The sequence below is a fragment of the Oncorhynchus gorbuscha genome, linkage group LG04 (genome assembly GCF_021184085.1).
Source record: "Oncorhynchus gorbuscha isolate QuinsamMale2020 ecotype Even-year linkage group LG04, OgorEven_v1.0, whole genome shotgun sequence".
In the NCBI taxonomy this organism is placed as follows: Eukaryota; Metazoa; Chordata; class Actinopteri; order Salmoniformes; family Salmonidae; genus Oncorhynchus; species Oncorhynchus gorbuscha.
The window spans coordinates 14670707-14687913 of NC_060176.1; the positions used below are offsets into that span (position 1 = coordinate 14670707).

Below are 17207 nucleotides of genomic sequence, written 5' to 3' on the forward strand. Positions count from 1 at the left end.
GATATTGCAATAATAATAATAATAATGATAATAATAATAATGAGACTATGATTAACCATGTTTTAATATTGAAGGATAAACTGCCAAATAACCTACTGCATATTTGTGAGAGTACTCTTATTTTTCCTGTCTTATTCAAATGTAAAAAAACGGAGAAGATTCAGAATCATAGTTTGTTTGATTACAGTCATTGGACCAGAGCGGTTTCAATTGAACACGCTCAGCACATTACTTGGGACGGGTTGTGAATAGATACAGTACAGCTACGAACGGAAGTGACTTTTCATAGTACGCTAGTAGAGGATTTTAGCTAACCCTTTTCCTAACCTGCTACGAAAAAGTAATTTATGGTCATGGATGTATACCCAAATATATGTTCTATCTGTGCCACCACATAGTCGAAACCCTTTGGACGAGCATCTGCTAGTGTCTACTGAATGACATCACTTCAACCAAACATTCCCTGCAACTCTCAAGCCTCTCTGCTGGAGGGTAATGGATTGGAAGATGAAAAGTTAAAGTTTTCAGTAAGTGAATACATTGCAATATGTTATTTACGTATTCATTTGCCACATTTGTTTTTTCCTGCTTTATGTATGCATAAGAGGTACGGGATAACTTATTTGTGTGTAACAACAACAACAACGTTTTAGCTAATGTTAGCTAGCTAACTTTTTTTGGCCAAATTCTGCTAGCTAACGATGGCGTTCTGTGAAGATACTCAACCAAATTAGCTATTTTGGCAACTAACGTTACGGTATACGTATGTATTTAGTTGTTCTCGTAAAACAATGTTAGCCAGTTAACCCTAGTGAGTTAGCAACAAAAGTGACTTTCCTCGCTAGTTAGCCAGCTAGCTACCGATACTATCATTAGATCTGGTCCATCTCGCGATGACAACGAATTGGCTGGTCATTTTTTATGTATTTAACTAGGCAAGTCAGTTAAGAACGATTTCTTATTTACAATGACGGCCTATACCAAAAGGCCTCATGCGGGACGGGGGCCTGGGATTAAAAATAAATACAATATAAATATAGGACAAAACCCATCACAACAAGAGACAAGACAACACTTCACAAAGAGAGACTGGAGACAACAACATAGCAAGGCAGCAACACATGACAACACAGCATGGTAGCAACACAACATAACAACAACATGGTAGCAGCACAAAATATGGTACAAACATTATTGGCACAAAGGGAAAGAAGGCAGAGACAACAATACATCACACAAAGCAGCCATAACGATCATTTGCTAACATCTTCAGTCTGAGTGTTGTTTCTTATCTGTAAATGACTTTTGTTTAGTGACTGGCATCGATATACCATTGCTGTAACTCCGAGTAAAGATGTTGCCAGAGTGATGGATAACGTTTTCTTATGTGCGCAGATGGTGCCATACCTTTACGCACTTTGGTCCACGCTAATACGACGGATCGCCACTAGTGCAAGCGCACCCGACGTCAGTGGTCGAAAGTATTTTATTTGGGATAGGGGTCAGAGACCATGGACCTCTGTTTTCTTGTCATGGTCCTTAATTTATAAACACAATTTTTCTCCACACAGATATTATATATGGAATAATCGGGATATATTGTATAAAAATACCTCTCTGTTTTTAGAATATTGGTTCAGAAATAATATCCTATTGGTGAGCCAACTGGTAAATGCAGAGGGTATTTTACTCAGTTATAAAGAATTCTTATCACTTTACAAGGTCCCTGTAACACCTAAAGATTTTGCAATTGTTTTAGATGCCATTCCCTCCAGTGTTGCTTTATTATTCAGGAACATGTCAAGAAGACCTGACCCTCAGAGCCTACCTTCTTTCTATTGACCCTGTTGACTCATCAGTAGGAAAGATTTGTTTCTCTTTTGGTCCATTCAACAACAGAGCAATACGATCTTTGTTTCAGCAGGATGTTGTACCTTATGTCATGCCTTATTGGAATGGATTTATTGATAATATCTGTTGGGAAAAAGTTTGGATGTTGCCACACACATACCTACTTGTTAAGGAAGTTTCCTTTAAAATTATTCATAAATATTATCCTGCCAACCACTATATGAAGAAGTTTAAGGAAAACATCAACTCAAATTGCTCCTTTTGTAATGACCACCCAGAAACAGTACCCAGAAACAGTTGTGCATCTTTGGCATTGTATGCATGTAAGAAAACTGTGGCAAGACATCAGTAGGTTTATAATTGAACACATTTATGAAGATTTGACACTATTGTGGAGAGATGTACTGTTTGGATTCTTTACATACAATACACATAAGCGGAATCATTTTTATGTAATTAATTTAATTATTCTTTTGGCCAAATTTCATATACACAAATGTAAATTTACAAACAGAACCACATTTTCGTACCCTACAAAAAGAAATTGAACTGTATTTTAAGATGGTTAAAAGCTCTACTAACAAAAAAGCTGTTAGAATTGTAAGTATATGCATGTCCCTTAAGGTCCTTGTGTAATTGTAATGTGATATTGTACCCCCTAGCTCGATTGTCTATTGTTTGTAATCTATGTATGCTTGTGTTCCCTCATGTGCTTTATGAATTGATTTGTTGTTAATAAAAAAAATATTTAAAAAAGGATAGGGGTCAGAGAGGAATTTGCGAAGCGTTAGTATGTATGGGCTAATATTTACCTGAAATTGTCGCCTGCCTTCCTACCTTTGGGACAATGACTCCCATTATTAGGGCGGAGACATGAACATCTCGTCATTATATACAGATCTCTGGAAAACTTCAAATCATTGATTGGGTTCGTATATGCAATGGACACGCAAAGGACCAGAGCTATGCCATCCTGTGTGTAGCTAAAGCTAGCCTGCAGGCTGTGCGAGTTCCAAATCAAAGTTTTTGTTTACTTTGCAGCCAAGACGTCAGACATCTTTTCTATGCTAATTAATGTATACAAATCCCCAAAAACAAATTCAGACTGGATGTGCTGTTTAGCAGATGACTAGTCATCAAATGACTAGCACATCTTGTTTTGCTAGATGCTTATTTTATTATGACCAGATAACAATGCCATCTATGAAGTTCCCATCATAGCATGGACTCATTGGCATTGTTTATATAACGATAGAACTAGGCCTATATTTAAGCAATAAGGCCTGAGGGGGTGTGGTATATGGCCAATATACCATGGCTAAGGGCTGTATCCAGGCACACCGCAACGCGGATAGCCTGGATACAGCCCTTAGCCGTGGTATATTGGCCATATACCACAAAGCGTATTGATATTATGAACTGGTTACCAATGTAATTAGATGGTTTTATACCATGGTTTTCAGCCAATCGGCCTTCAGGGCTCGAACCACCCAGTTTATAATATATTATTTACACAATATATTTGCTGTGCCTCTTTCTATTAGTATTTTCTTTCTTTCACACATTTTATTTCTTTCCAACATGGATCACATTGAATGTTAACATATTTTCTGTATGAGGATTATTGATGGGGTTTTTCTGTATGAGTGTATGAGTTCATTGTGGTTATTTTGGCCTGTGTAGGATGTCCTATCTAAGATGATTGAACTCACAAACCAGAAACCCTGAAGGGACTCCTGGACCCCTGACAGCTAGCCCAGCCTGTCAGCGATGTCTCCCAAAGTTCCTGGCCATGGCAGGTCGGAGGACATGGCGGTGCAGGTCGCTGTTCGAGTGCGCCCCCTGCTGCCCAAGGAGCTGCTGCACAGACACGAGAGCTGCATGAAGGCTGACCCTGAGCAGCGCAGGGTCACTCTGGGTCACGACCGACACTTCCACTGTGACTTCCTGTTTGAGAAGAACAGCTGCCAGGAGGAGGTGTACGCTGTGTGTGTCCAGCCCCTCATAGAGGCATTCTTTCAGGGTTTCAACGCCACTGTCTTCGCCTATGGACAGACAGGCTCTGGCAAGACATACACTATTGGAGAGGCCAACATTTGTGAGTTTCTGGTTTCTTCCCTGCTACCTCAAATCAAATCAAATAAAAATGTATTTGTCACATACACATGGTTAGCAGATGTTAATGCGAGTGTAGCGAAATGCTTGTGCTTCTAGTTCCGACAATGCAGTGATAACCAACAAGTAATCTAACTAACAATTCCAAAACTACTGTCTTATACACAGTGTAAGGGGATAAGGAATATGTACATAAGGATATATGAATGAGTGATGGTACAGAGCAGCATACAGTAGATGGTATCGAGTACAGTATATACATATGAGATGAGTAAACAAAGTGGCATAGTTAAAGTGGCTAGTGATACATGTATTACATAAGGATGCAGTCGATGATGTAGAGTACAGTATATACATATGCATATGAGATGAATAATGTAGGGTAAGTAACATTATATAAGGTAGCATTGTTTAAAGTGGCTAGTGATATATTTACATCATTTCCCATCAATTCCCATTATTAAAATGGCTGGAGTTGGGTCAGTGTCAATGACAGTGTGTTGGCAGCAGCCACTCAATGTTAGTGGTGGCTGTTTAACAGTCTGATGGCGTTGAGATAGAAGCTGTTTTTCAGTCTCTCGGTCCCAGCTTTGATGCACCTGTACTGACCTCGCCTTCTGGATGATAGCGGGGTGAACAGGCAGTGGTTCGGGTGGTTGATGTCCTTGATGATCTTTATGGCCTTCCTGTAACAACGGGTGGTGTAGGTGTCCTGGAGGGCAGGTAGTTTGCCCCCGGTGATGCGTTGTGCAGTCCTCACTACCCTCTGGAGAGCCTTACGGTTGAGGGCGGAGCAGTTGCCGTACCAGGTGGTGATACAGCCCGCCAGGATGCTCTCGATTGTGCATCTGTAGAAGTTTGTGAGTGCTTTTGGTGACAAGCCGAATTTCTTCAGCCTCCTGAGGTTGAATAGGCGCTGCTGCGCCTTCTTCACGACGCTGTCAGTGTGAGTGGACCAATTCAGTTTGTCTGTGATGTGTATGCCGAGGAACTTAAAACTAGCTACCCTCTCCACTACTGTTCCATCGATGTGGATAGGGGGGGAGTTCCCTCTGCTGTTTCCTGAAGTCCACAATCATCTCCTTAGTTTTGTTGACGTTGCGTGTGAGGTTATTTTCCTGACACCACACTCCGAGGGCCCTCACCTCCTCCCTGTAGGCCGTCTCGTCGTTGTTGGTAATCAAGCCTACCACTGTTGTGTCGTCCGCAAATTTGATGATTGAGTTGGAGGCGTGCGTGGCCACGCAGTCGTGGGTGAACAGGGAGTACAGGAGAGGGCTCAGAACGCACCCTTGTGGGGCCCCCGTGTTGAGGATCAGCGGGGAGGAGATGTTGTTGCCTACCCTCACCACCTGGGGGCGGCCCGTCAGGAAGTCCAGTACCCAGTTGCACAGGGCGGGGTCGAGGCCCAGGGTCTCGAGCTTGATGACGAGCTTGGAGGGTACTATGGTGTTGAATGCCAAGCTGTAGTCGATGAACAGCATTCTCACATAGGTATTCCTTTTGTCCAGGTGGGTTAGGGCAGTGTGCAGTGTGGTTGAGATTGCATCGTCTGTGGACCTATTTGGGTGGTAAGCAAATTGGAGTGGGTCTAGGGTGTCAGGTAGGGTGGAGGTGATATGGTCCTTGACTAGTCTCTCAAAGCACTTCATGATGACGGAAGTGAGTGCTACGGGGCGGTAGTCGTTTAGCTCAGTTACCTTAGCTTTCTTGGGAACAGGAACAATGGTGGCCCTCTTGAAGCATGTGGGAACAGCAGACTGGTATAGGGATTGATTGAATATGTCCGTAAACACACCGGCCAGCTGGTCTGCGCATGCTCTGAGGGCGCGGCTGGGGATGCCGTCTGGGCCTGCAGCCTTGCGAGGGTTAACACGTTTAAATGTCTTACTAACCTCGGCTGCAGTGAAGGAGAGACCGCATGTTTTCGTTGCAGGCCGTGTCAGGGGCACTGTATTGTCCTCAAAGCGGGCAAAAAAGTTATTTAGTCTGCCTGGGAGCAAGACATCCTGGTCCGTGACTGGGCTGGGTTCCTTCTTGTAGTCCGTGATTGACTGTAGACCCTGCCACATGCCTCTTGTGTCTGAGCCATTGAATTGAGATTCCACTTTGTCTCTGTACTGACGCTTAGCTTGTTTAATAGCCTTGCGGAGGGAATAGCTGCATTGTTTATATTCGGACATGTTACCAGACACCTTGCCCTGATTAAAAGCAGTGGTTCGCACTTTCAGTTTCATGCGAATGCTGCCATCAATCCACGGTTTCTGGTTAAGGAATGTTTTTATCGTTGCTATGGGAACGACATCTTCGACGCACGTTCTAATGAACTCGCACACCGAATCAGCGTATTCGTCAATATTTCCATCTGACGCAATACGAAACATGTCCCAGTCCACGTGATGGAAGCAGTCTTGGAGTGTAGAGTCAGCTTGTTCTGACCAGCGTTGGACAGACCTCAGTGTGGGAGCCTCTTGTTTTAATTTCTGCCTGTAGGCAGGGATCAACAAAATGGAGTCGTGGTCAGCTTTCCCGAAAGGGGGGCGGAGCAGGGCCTTATATGCGTCGCGGAAGTTAGAGTAACAATGATCCAAGGTTTTACCACCCCTGGTTGAGCAATCGATATGCTGATAAAATTTAGGGAGTCTTGTTTTCAGATTAGCTTTGTTAAAATCCCCAGCTACAATGAATGCAGCCTCCGGATAAATGGTTTCCAGTTTGCAAAGAGTTAAATAAAGTTCGTTCAGAGCCATCGATGTTTGGTCATTTAATAATTTTTGTTCTATGGCTTTTGAGTCCAATCAAAGGAGATGTACTAGCTTGTAGTGTAGAGGAGCGGAGAATTGATGCACGTCTTCTGGTGTGTGATATATAAATGCTGATATGCAGAGAGTTCACACCCGTCCTAGAAGCCAACTGCACTTCCTACAATTCAGCTGCCACAGCCTGCGGGAACAGTCCATACCAGACAGGCTTGCCATCTGATCTACTGGTGTGTGAGATGGCAAAGCTGTGTGGGTGGGTTATGGTTATAACACAGAGCCTGTGTGTTTGTGTGAGATGAAGTAGGTGTTATATTAGATCAGTTCTGTGGTGCATGTGTATGTCAGAGGTACGTGTTCCTTCAATGAAAACAGTGCAAAGCTGCAGGCAATGGTTTTATATACGTACATATTTAATTATCTTCAGAGGTTACTAGGCTATATATATGTATATGAACCCAGTGTCTGTGTGTAGCTTCCTTTAGGGATGAGGAGCAGGGCATCGTCCCCAGAGCTGTGGCTGAGGTCTTCAAGCTGCTAGATGAGAATGACCTCAGTGACTTCTCTGTCCGAGTGTCTTACCTGGAGGTGTACAAGGAGGACTTCAGGGACCTGCTGGAGGTGGAGACAGCCAGCAAGGACATCCACATCAGAGAGGATGATAAGGGCAACATTGGTATGGATTTCTTTTTCTTTTCAACAAATATTTATCACAAACAAGCATCTCTCTGTGTTGTCAGGGATCTTAAATTTCAACATGAGGGTAGGGAGTAGTCAAAGTCATGTGTGTTAGTTATTCATGGCTCTGTCTGTGCTCATGTTTGTGCGCTTCCCTGCAGTGCTGTGCGGGGTGAAGGAGTGTGAGGTGGAGGGGCTGGACGAGGTGCTGAGCCTGCTGGAGTCTGGCAACACAGCCAGACACACAGGCGCCACCCAGATGAATCACCGCTCCAGCCGCTCACACACCATCTTCAGCGTGCACATGGACCAGCGCCGCGGCAGCTCCCAGGCCCATGGTAACCCCACCACAGGCACCGGGCCTCACATCCTATCCTCTAAGTTCCACTTTGTGGACCTGGCAGGGTCGGAGAGGATCCTCCGCACGGGGAACACAGGGGAGAGGCTGAAGGAGAGCATCCAGATCAACAGTGGCCTACTGGCCCTGGGGAATGTCATAGGAGCCCTGGGAGACCCCAAGAGGAGAGGCACCCACATACCATACAGGGACTCCAAAATCACCAGGTATGTAGTCATCTAACATTTGGGGACTCATAAAATCGTGTGCAGGATGTATTGCTTTCCTCCTTCTTTTATTTAGCAAATTATTTTCCCCCGATTGACTTATGACATTTAAAATCTGTATGCAGGATCTTGAAAGATTCTCTGGGAGGAAACGCCAAAACACTAATGATTGCATGCATCAGCCCCTCCTCTGCGGACTTTGACGAGAGCCTGAACACACTGAACTATGCCAAGCGGGCCCGCAACATCCAGAACCGGGCCACTGTGAACTGCCGAGGAGAGCCGGACCGTGTGGAGGGGCTGGAGCAGAAGATCCGGGCGCTCCGCAGGGCCCTAGAGAACCGTCAACGCTCAGAGACCCGTATCATCGCCCGCTTGGACCCAGACAAGCGGTCGCACCCAGGAGAGGGAGATATCAGACTGCAAGCCCAGAGTGCCCACTACAGGACCTGCACTGACACTGCATACAGGTGAGATTAAACTGCTTTATTTTTCTTAATAATCATTGGCAATAAGTTCAGTAGTTGACTAGATGTAATATAATCAGTTTCATAAACAAAGTGCACTTTATTGTGAGGACAGATGTGTGTGGGTGTTGTTTGGCTAATGAGCTCAGGAGTAGTTGTCTGAATATGTAAGTCTGTGTACCCATCCCCAGGTTGCTGTGTGAGCTGCAGGGTGAGGGGACACTGTCTGCGGAGCACGTCCTGAGGGTGAAGGACTGGCTGTGTTCTGTGGAGGAAGAACGCAGCGGCCTGACCACTGCGTCAGGACCTGACAGCGGCATCGAGAGCAGCTCCACCGAGGACACCTCCGCTCTGAGGAGGAGGAGGGCTGCTGTCAAGAACCAGGTCATACACACATTAACAATCACTACATCACTCACTACATATTCATAAAGCTCCAATTTATTCAAAGAAAAGGCTTAACAAAATATTTGATCTTATCAACAAGAGGTTCATCCTAGGGCTGGGTAATATATCGTATTTTGAGGTGTACTGGTATGGACCGCTATGGGTTTTAGCTAAAACGTTTTTGTTGTTGTTACACACAAATGAGTTATCTCTTATGCATACATAAAGCAGGAAAAAACTAATGTGTGAAATGAATACGTAAATAACATATTGCAATGTATTCACTTACTGAAATGTTAACTTTTCATCTTCCAATACATTACCCTCCAGCAGAGAGACTTGAGAGTTGCAGGGAAGGTGTGGGAATGTTTGGATGAAGCGATGTCATTCAGTAGACACTAGCATATGTATACTGCTATGGGTTTTTACAATGTTGTTTATAGCGATATGTTGATACAGTGCTAAGTTAACAGTTCTATAAAGTGGACTACTTCACTGTCAGTTTTTTCCTAGTTTGATTTGAGTTTAAAGCAGTCAGAATGGCAGAAGCCCAGTAAATCCACTTAAAATGAATTTGTTGTTGTAACTCACCAAAGTAAAGGTGTTGCCAGAGTAATGGATAACATTTTCATATGTATGCACATGGTGGCATACTTTTAAGCACTTTGGTCCACATTCATCCGTCGGATATCCACTAGTGCACCCAACGCTAGTGGTCGAAAGTATTTTCTCGTGGATAAATGATACCCGGCACACACAGAGAAGGTTCCGAGAGGAAGATATGAAGAAAGAGATTTCACTGCTCATAAAACATACTGAGAAAATACTGTCAAATACCGCCATGCTGTCAAAAATGAGAAAAATATTGTCATGTGATATTTTGGCCATGTCGCCCAGCCCAAGTTCATCCTATCCTAAAACATTCAAACAACCTGATGGAGTTATGGTGGTAAAGCATCAATCATCTCACCGAACAATCCAGGAAGTGTTGTTGTGCTCTGTGACTCATAATGTATCTGTCATTGAACCCCACAGGAGGCAGAGAGTGGTGGAGAGGAGTTGGGCTGTGAGAGGGAGGAGAGTGTGGCTCAGCTCCAGGGCCAGGTCCAGCAGCTGGAGAGAGAGAACACAGACTTCCTGGCTGCTCTGGAGGACGCCATGGAGCAGTACAAACAGCAGGTCAGAACTACACAGCATTTTGACTTCTTACTGGCATTTTGGTGTTCAACATGACAGCACTGTAATCATCAAATCAAATACATTTATAAAGCCCTTCTTTTCTCAGCTGATGCCACAAAGTGCTGTACAGAAACCCAGCCTAAAACCCCAAACAGCAAGCAATGCAGGTGTAGAAGCACGGTGGCTAGGAAAAACTCCCTAGAAAGGCCAGAACCTAAGAAGAAACCTAATCATCAAAGAATAAAAACAAATACATTTTGTCTCATTTCTTAGTCTGTCCTCACTTGCCTCCTATCATTTCCATCTTGAGAGATGATCAACATTGTTCATTGTTTCAATGTTATATTCTCTCCCCCTCCCCTATAGAGTGATAAGCTGCAGGAGCAGCAGGATGTGATAGTGGAGCTGCAGTGTCTGCTCTCAAGGCCAGGTGTACCGGGGCTAGGATTACACCTGACACCACGCCCCCACACCGCCCCCCAGGGCTCCATACGCCACTCCCACAATGGACTCACCAACAGACAGGCATGACGTTCTAGTCTCAACATTAATCAGTAGTGTGTTCCACAGTGTATGTCGCTGTGTGCTATGAGTGTGACTGTGTTGGCTGTAGGTTGGTCCACTGGGCTGTGTGGAGAGCAGCTCGTTTGGTGACCAGATCCAGTATGGTTATGGTCAATCTTCTTATGACCACGAGGACCTGGGAGGGGGAGAGGTGAAGGACTCTGAGGAGGAGGACACTTACGTCAACATGAGCCATGACAGACGGAAGTATGGAGAGAATATCACATCTTTATTTAAAACTGAGTGAGATCATGCAGATTATAGAATGCCCAAGCATCATTGACTGTCTAGGTCATTGATGGCTACTGTATGTATCTCTTAGACACGTGAATCTGACTTGGACTAAGAGAGATATCATGGGTGGATCAGCAGCTGGAGGGAGAGGTCTCCTGTCTCAGCTGCCTGCCTCTGAACAATTCTCCACCAGGCGACCATGTGAGTCCCACAGCAGGACGAGGCCTAATAAAATTCTAAATGAACTAATTCAAAGTTAAGTTATGACTGTGGAAGCACTAACATGTGTTTGCATCCCCTTCTCTCTGTGCAGCCAACTCCAGTGTAGGGGAGAGCTCAGTGGGGCTGGGGTCAGAGTGGGGCCTGCTACAGGCCCAGCAGAAGATCAGAGAGCTGTCTGTCAACATCCGCATGAAGGAGGAGCTCATCAGAGAACTGGTCAAAACAGGTACATACCTAAGACCATTCCTATCCTGGCTTTCTATATGATGGCAATCACATGCCTGTTTTCTCCCCATAAACAATACGCAATGTACCATGGAGTGGTGGGACAGATGTTATCGTGTGTTACTGTAGGTAAGGACGCCCAGGCTCTGAACAGGCAGTACACCCGTAAGATCTCTGCCCTGGAGGGGGAAGCTGAGCAGGCCAGGCAGGAGGTCCAGGAGGCCCAGAGTCAGCTTCAGGACCTGGAGAAACATGAGAAGGAGACCAGCGGTGTCACTGACAGGACCAGGGCCCAGGAGTGTCGCAGGAAGATAGCTGCAGCACAGAACAAAGTACAGGTCTGTCTGTCTGAGCCAGACTCCTACACTAATGCATACTGTACACTCGTAACATCAGTTAGAGTGTCTGCTCATAGTGGATGTTTGTATTTGCCTGTGTCGGTTTGTTCATATATATATTTGTGTGTGTGTGTGTGTGTGTGTGTGTGTGTGTGTGTGTGTGCGCGTTAGGTCCTGAGCCAGCGTCAGAGGGACACTGCACGGCTGGCCTTGCTGTCTGCACAGAGCGAGCGGCGTGTTTCGGAGCTGGAGCGCAGCGTGCAGGGCATGAGGCAGCAGCAGGAGCAGCTGCAGAGACGTCTGCGACACGAGAGCCAACAGAAACGACGCCTGGAGACAGAGATGCAGCGACGCACGCACAGAGTCAAGGTGCAGCCCTGGAGAATGTAGAATACCTGCTAAGAAACAGAGTGGAGCAGGACAATGCTGTGGTTTTTACAGATTGGCATTTGTCACATCAAACGTCTCCAGTGATCACATGTCATCAACACATGACTAATTTGCATTCATAGCGTATTCCATACACTCCACTGGGGCCTAAATTCTGTGGACAGAATCATAAAATATGATGCCTGCCTACCTTGGTATCCCTGTTTTTACTGAATACTCCCTCCCTCTTTCCATCCCTCCCTCCCCAGGAGTTGGAGATAAAGAATGAACAGCAGCAGAAGATCCTGAGGATAAAGACGGAGGAGATTGCTGCCTTCCAGAGACAGAGACGCAGCGGCAGCAACGGCTCTGTCATATCACTGGAGGAGCAACTGGTGTGACATGGGTCTTCTACAATGCTTATGAAGCATTTATATAGCACATATAAACAGTTGATTAAGTATTTATCCACCAGTTATACAATAGGCATAGAATCTCAGAAGCATTTATATAGATGTTACATACAAACCATGTTCATTCACCTCTATGCAGTAGTTTTACCCCATTTATAGAGTAATTCTACAGCCGTTTCACGTATTGTGTGGTTTTACACTACATATTAGCTACATATTTAGCCAAAAGGCATGTTTCAACATCCAAAGGCTTTATTTCCATTGTTAAAAGTGAAAGATGAAAAATGCCTCGTATCCCCCAGCAACTATATGCAGCTGAGTTTCCCCTGTGTGTCTTATATCTCACACTCATAGTACACATTGAGTGGAGAGAGTCTCAAGTCATTAACTAGTGTGCCTGGACAGGCCCAGAGCTCACACTGACACTCACACTGGACCAGTGTGATACGCGGCCACCATACTGAACTCTGTGAGAAAGCCTGTTTTAGTGGGTCTCTTAGCATGGTCTTTTTAATGAAGAGAGTAAGAGACCTGGCAGTCTGTGTGATGGAGATAGGTGCGATATAGATCAATACACTGAATGATGGGCAATCAACAACAACAATTCTCAGCTGTCTGTCAGTTATAGATTTACAAGTGTTTAATTGTTCTTTTCCGAGCTTCCAATGAGCAAAATGGCTTGTCTTGTTATTGAATGTTCTTCAGATGTGGGGTGTGTCTACATTTGCTGTGTGTGCCCCTTTGTGGGCAATGTGTGTTACTTCTGAAATATTGAGTTCCTTTGTACTGTACTACGTTGTTTCATTGTGGATCCAAATGAACTGTGTCTGCATGTGTTCCCGTGCGTGCAGAAGATTGAGGAGCAGAAGCGCTGGCTGGATGAGGAGATGGAAAGTGTTCTGGAGCAGAGGAAAGGACTGGAGGACCTGGAGGGAGAGCTGACCAAGAGGGAAGAGATCCTAGCCAAGAAGGAGGCCCTGCTGCAGGAACGCAGTGGCCTGGAGACCAAGAGACTCCGCTCCAGTCAGGTACACACACATTAAACAGGCCCCACACACTCAGTGGCCCTACAGGTATATATATAGTGGTTTGCCAAGTTAATTTCACTGTCAATTTAATGATTTTCTGTACTTCTATTTGATAAATCATTCATAAATCTAGTACGGACGGGTAGCGTCTTTCCTTCAACTGTAGTGTATCTCTTCTCTCCCCGTAGGCCCTCAGTGAGGACCTGGTGACGTTGTCTGGCCGTATCGAGTCTCTGGAGCGGGAGCTGAGTGAGAGGAATGGTATGCTCCGCAGCAGCAGTGCCCAGGACTCCCAGCAGATCCGCCAGGAGATCAACAACCTGCGCCAGGAGAAGGACACACTGCTCAAACAGAGAGTGGAGTTGGATGACAAACTACGGCAGGGTAGTCTGCTCTCACCAGAGGTCAGAGACCCTACAGGCTTACAGAAGCTTCTAACACCGCCCCAACACTTCTCTGTGGATTCATTCCATACGTAGTATTTGTATAGTTTCTGTAGTTTGGCGTGTTAGGCGCCGAGTGTCAATGCTAGCGGTGCCCCTGTAGTTTGGTATATTGTGTGTGTGCCTGTATTCCTCCCCCATTTCAACCCCTGTGGTTCTCTTTGTTCTGTCCCCAGGAGGAGCGGTCTGTATTCCAGCTGGACGAGGCAATCGAGGCTCTGGACGCGGCTATAGAGTATAAGAACGAGGCCATCACCCAGAGACAGAGGCAGATGAGGGCCTCTGCCAGCATGCTCTCCCAGTGGGAGATGAACCTCATGGCCAAACTCAGCTACCTGTCTGCCTCAGAGACCCGTGCACTGCTCTGCAAGTACTTTGACAAGGTCTGTCTGTGTGGCCCTCTTCTCTACTGTTGTGGTTTTCACTATGTGTACACAGCAAATCTCCATTATGATTCAAAGCAGCATGGAAATGGAGTGAGAGAAAGATAGGGAATGTAAGTTGTTTGTGTGTGTAGGTGGTGTCGCTGCGGGAAGAGGAGCGTAAGCTGCAGCTGGCCCTGGCAGATCTAGAGATGCGTGGTGAGGAGCAGCTGCAGCTGGTGCAGTGGCTGGAGAACGCTCTGGACCGCACGCAGCTCGACACGGACCGCAGGCTCACACAGCAGCAGAAGGAGCACGAGAGGAGTGTACAGCTACTGCTGCAGCAGTGCCGAGGTGGGCCTCACACACAAATAAATACACACACCTGTAGGATTTAGGCAGAACATGTCAGAATATAACCAACATTTTTTTGTTTTCAACAAAGATTTAGGCACATTTGCCGTTTTTGCTCCACCTCAAGCGAACAAAATGAGACACAGGCACAACTACGCATATCTTTTTAAAAATATGATTGATATTTTATCTCTATTCAGTTTGCCATGTCTATACCTCCCATTCAACCCTCCCACACCCAGTGTGATAACAGCCACCAGGCCCATTATCTGCAGCGCAGTGTTCCTCAGGTATTGTTGTGGTCCCCCTGATGTTTACTTCCCTACAGAGCAAATGGACGAGGGCCTGGCGGGGAGGCAGAGGCAGTACGAAGGCTGGATCCATAACCTCAGTAAAGAGCTCAACCACTACAAGACTGCCAACCTGGAACTGACCAACCGGTTCAGGGAGCTGTGTGGCAACACCAGCCAACCTATGGAGCTGGGAAAGGGTAATATATGGCTCATTTTGGATAGGGACATACTATTGTTATTTTTTTCAAATCGCTCTAGTCAGTGGGTAAAGTACATTAATGTAACATAATGTAGGTAAGATAACAGAAGGTATGGGTATTAAAAAACAATCCAATCTCTGATTTCTGCTCAAATAATCCTCATCTGCTCAAATACTCAGACATCTGCTCTATCTCTCATGTAAAATATGCACATCTGTCAGGGAATAATAAGTATTCAGTGTTTGACTGAGTATTCCTCTTAGTCTGTCCTGTTCAGTGCTGGGCTGTGAGGCATGTGAATATTCATTATTTTATATGTTGCGTTGCAGTTCCAGTCTTTGAGGGCAGAATAGGCAGTGGCAGTGTGGAGAGGCTGAGCCAAGGCCCAGACGACAGCCGTAGGGGAGGGCCAGGGGAGCCAGAGAGACCAATCAGGTCCCGGGAGGAAATAAGGGAGCTGGTCAACGCACCTCTCCCTGCCACATGGAGGCGTTCCTCCCTCCCCACCGAGGACCCCTGCGGCATGGAGGAGCTACAGCAGCAGGTGGCCATGGAGACACCTGTAAACCGGGTGGTTCAGACTGGTACGGGCCCTTGGAGTGGGACAACATCTCTGCCATTTGCCAAATCACGCAGAGAGTCCCGCCGATCCAGCCTCAACACCGGACCACTGATCTCAAACAATTCCAGAATTGATGTGAGGAAAAATCCTGTTTAAAAGCACAAGGACCTCATGGTAGAATCAAGTTGAAATGCAAAAGGACCTTAGGCAGAATTCCGTTTAAATGCCAAAGAACTTAATGGCAGGATCCTGTTTAAAATGCAACAGAATCAAGTTCAATTCAACATGTCAAAATGAACTTGTTTTTTTATCCTGTTTTCATATTGTTAAAAGTATGTAATTGTTTTATAACCTGTAAGTATCTTTTGTATTCATTCATTCTTATTTTTCTAAATTTGTGGTTTTATAAATAAATGTTGGAAGAATGCTCTTCATTTTCTATATCAAGCACTTTTCTTTTCCTCCGTGTAATTCATATCCGCTTTTACAATCATAGACGTTGTCATCATCGGTTATACTCTTCACTGTTGCTATTTTGTCATCACTACCCATTTCTGTATGTGAAATAAAATACGATTCTTGCTTCTGTAATCTCTGACTGACTAATATGTTGTAAAGGCGTAATATAAAAAATATTGAAAGTTGTGGTTTGTTGGCTAAATAAATTATAAGAATTGCTATCTTAAATGCATAATGCCATACATTTGGACATCAATCAATCAAATGTATTTTGTAAAGCCCCTTTTACATCAGTGCTATATAGATACCCAGCCTAAATCCCCAAATGGCAAGCAATTGCAGAGGCACAGTGGCTAGGGAAAAACTCCCTAGACGGGCAGAACCAGGCTCCGAGGGGTGGCTAGTCGTCATAGAATTAGAATACTACAATGGGAATTAAAACTTATTACGATGGGATAAAAATCAACCATTTTGGTCAGGGAGTTGGTCTGTGCTGTGATAAAATATTGTGTGAAATAATGAATTTGAAGAATGTAACTACACTGTATGATTGTTAGTTAGCCAGACAGTTCTAGAAGAATGATTCTATACATTTTTCCATTAACTTCCAATATGCCAAACTTACATTCAAACAATGCAGTCACTCCACAGCCATACACTGGCTGAAATCAGTTGATGGCAAGTTGTAGATGCAACTTGATATTGTATCATATAATAGCACTCATAGCTTTCAAAGAAAATGAAAATATAGACATTTATGATCTATTTATTTATTTATTCCTCCCTACCACTGAGGAAGAACAGTTCCCGCTCAGCCCAGTCAAAACTGTTCGCTGCTCTGGTTCCCCAATGGTGGAACAAACTCCCTCACGACGCCAGGACAGCGGAGTCAATCACCACCTTCCGGAGACACCTGAAACCCCACCTCTTTAAGGAATACCTAGGATAGGATAAAGTAATCCTTCTCACCCCCCCCCCCTTAAAATATTTAGATGCACTATTGTAAAGTGGCTGTTCCACTGGATGTCATAAGGTGAATGCACCAATTTGTAAGTCGCTCTGGATAAGAGCGTCTGCTAAATGACTTAAATGTAATGTAAATGTATTTACATATACATTACCAAATGTATGTGGACACCTG

General features: G+C 44.9%; 1 protein-coding gene across 1 annotated transcript; it reads left to right on the plus strand.

Moving 5' to 3' along the window:
• The first annotated feature begins 224 nt into the window (after positions 1-224).
• On the plus strand, positions 225-16198 carry LOC124033702 (kinesin-like protein kif7). The gene is made up of 20 exons (XM_046345894.1): positions 225-527; positions 3535-3949; positions 7201-7401; positions 7565-7967; positions 8093-8437; positions 8626-8818; positions 9857-10000; positions 10367-10525; positions 10614-10771; positions 10887-10999; positions 11112-11246; positions 11375-11583; positions 11755-11952; positions 12222-12347; positions 13217-13393; positions 13582-13797; positions 14013-14219; positions 14354-14552; positions 14881-15042; positions 15375-16198. Exons 2-20 carry the CDS (start codon positions 3622-3624, stop codon positions 15761-15763), a joined length of 4062 nt encoding a protein of 1353 aa, XP_046201850.1. The 5' UTR covers positions 225-527; positions 3535-3621; the 3' UTR covers positions 15764-16198.
• The last annotated feature ends 1009 nt before the right edge of the window (positions 16199-17207 follow it).

Excerpts from the sequence above, each read along its gene's own strand:
- LOC124033702 (XM_046345894.1), top strand. The coding sequence starts at position 3,622 with ATGTCTCCCAAAGTTCCTGGCCATGGCAGGTCGGAGGACATGGCGGTG. Across the intron at positions 11,000-11,111 it reads ATTCTCCACCAGGCGACCAT|CCAACTCCAGTGTAGGGGAG; the intron begins GTGAGTCCCACA and ends CTCTCTGTGCAG. Across the intron at positions 11,953-12,221 it reads GACGCACGCACAGAGTCAAG|GAGTTGGAGATAAAGAATGA; the intron begins GTGCAGCCCTGG and ends CTCCCTCCCCAG.